General features: G+C 46.6%; 1 protein-coding gene across 1 annotated transcript in view; it reads left to right on the top strand.

Annotated features, from left to right (window-relative positions):
- LOC101854521 (phosphoenolpyruvate phosphomutase) overlaps positions 1-1,138 on the top strand; it is a gene marked incomplete in the record, with an annotated part of 22,930 nt that overhangs the window by 15,940 nt on the left and 5,852 nt on the right. The window contains 2 exon segments of the mRNA XM_013086858.2: positions 389-485; positions 896-1,108. Coding sequence (XP_012942312.1) covers positions 389-485; positions 896-1,108 — 310 coding nt within the window.

Here is a 1,138-nt window from a genome sequence, read left to right as displayed (position 1 = left end):
CCCGAAACTTGCCCCATTTGGCTCCAAATTGAGTCGATAGTTGTGCTCCATTGTGAACTGGAACTACGTCAGAGTGTATACTTTCTAGATCCACATAAGCCCTTTCAGGTTGTAGTGCACCATAATACATTTACCAACTGAGCTGACAGTATGCACAAAAAAGAAGCAAAGTTCACAGTCGTTTAGACTCGTGATAAGTGTTGATGGTTCGGGGTGCTCTAGTGTGGTTTGCTCCTACTTTCCTATCAACCATCTATCATCCTTATTTCCCCTCCTTTTTTGTCTATTGTAAACACTTCTAATCTTCGGCACTTATGAGGCCACATCGTGCCATAAAACCATAACCAATGTCTTTATATTTTTGTCATCCTGTATCTTTATCGTGCAGAAATCCACCAAGTTCCGGCAGATGCTGTTGTCATCTGAGCTGGAATTCATTATGGAGGCTCACAGCGGCATCAGCGCCGTCATTGCTGAGGAGGCGGGTAAGTGGATGGGAAGGGTGGTCGTTGTTGTTATTGTTGTTGTTGCTGTTGTTGTTGTTGTTGTTACATTTGCTTTTGCTTGTAGGTTATCATGGGGTCTGACAGGTGGTGGTAGAGGTATGATGGTGATGACGATGATAATGATATCAAACCACCACAAACAATGACAACAACGACGAAGAAGCCGAAAAAAACAACAACAACGAAACACCACCCCACCCCACCTAACCCCACCCCACGAAGAGCAACAAAATCAAAATGAAACACACTCATACAAAAACAACACCACCCCACCTCCTATCCCCCACCCCCCAAAAAGAAAAACAACATAAAACAAATAAAACAAAACATAAGCAAACTACTTTAACTAATTAAACAAACAATTTACACATCCACGTAAAAACCCACAGGCTTCAAAGGCATCTGGGCCAGCGGCCTCTCCATGGCAACCCAGCTGGGCGTCCGTGACAGCAACGAGGCCAGCTGGACCCAGGTCCTGGAGGTGCTGGAGTTCATGAACGACGCCATCGACGTGCCCATCCTGGTGGACGCCGACACCGGCTACGGCAACTTCAACAACGCCAGGCGCCTGGTCAGGAAACTGGAGGACAGGGGCGTGGCTGGTGAGTTTGTACAGCTGATTTGTGTGTGTG

This window comes from Aplysia californica, unplaced genomic scaffold (assembly GCF_000002075.1).
Source record: "Aplysia californica isolate F4 #8 unplaced genomic scaffold, AplCal3.0 scaffold00514, whole genome shotgun sequence".
Lineage (NCBI taxonomy): Eukaryota > Metazoa > Mollusca > Gastropoda > Aplysiida > Aplysiidae > Aplysia > Aplysia californica.
The sequence above is the reverse complement of the archived record's forward strand: the minus strand, read 5'-3'. Positions and strand labels throughout refer to the sequence as shown.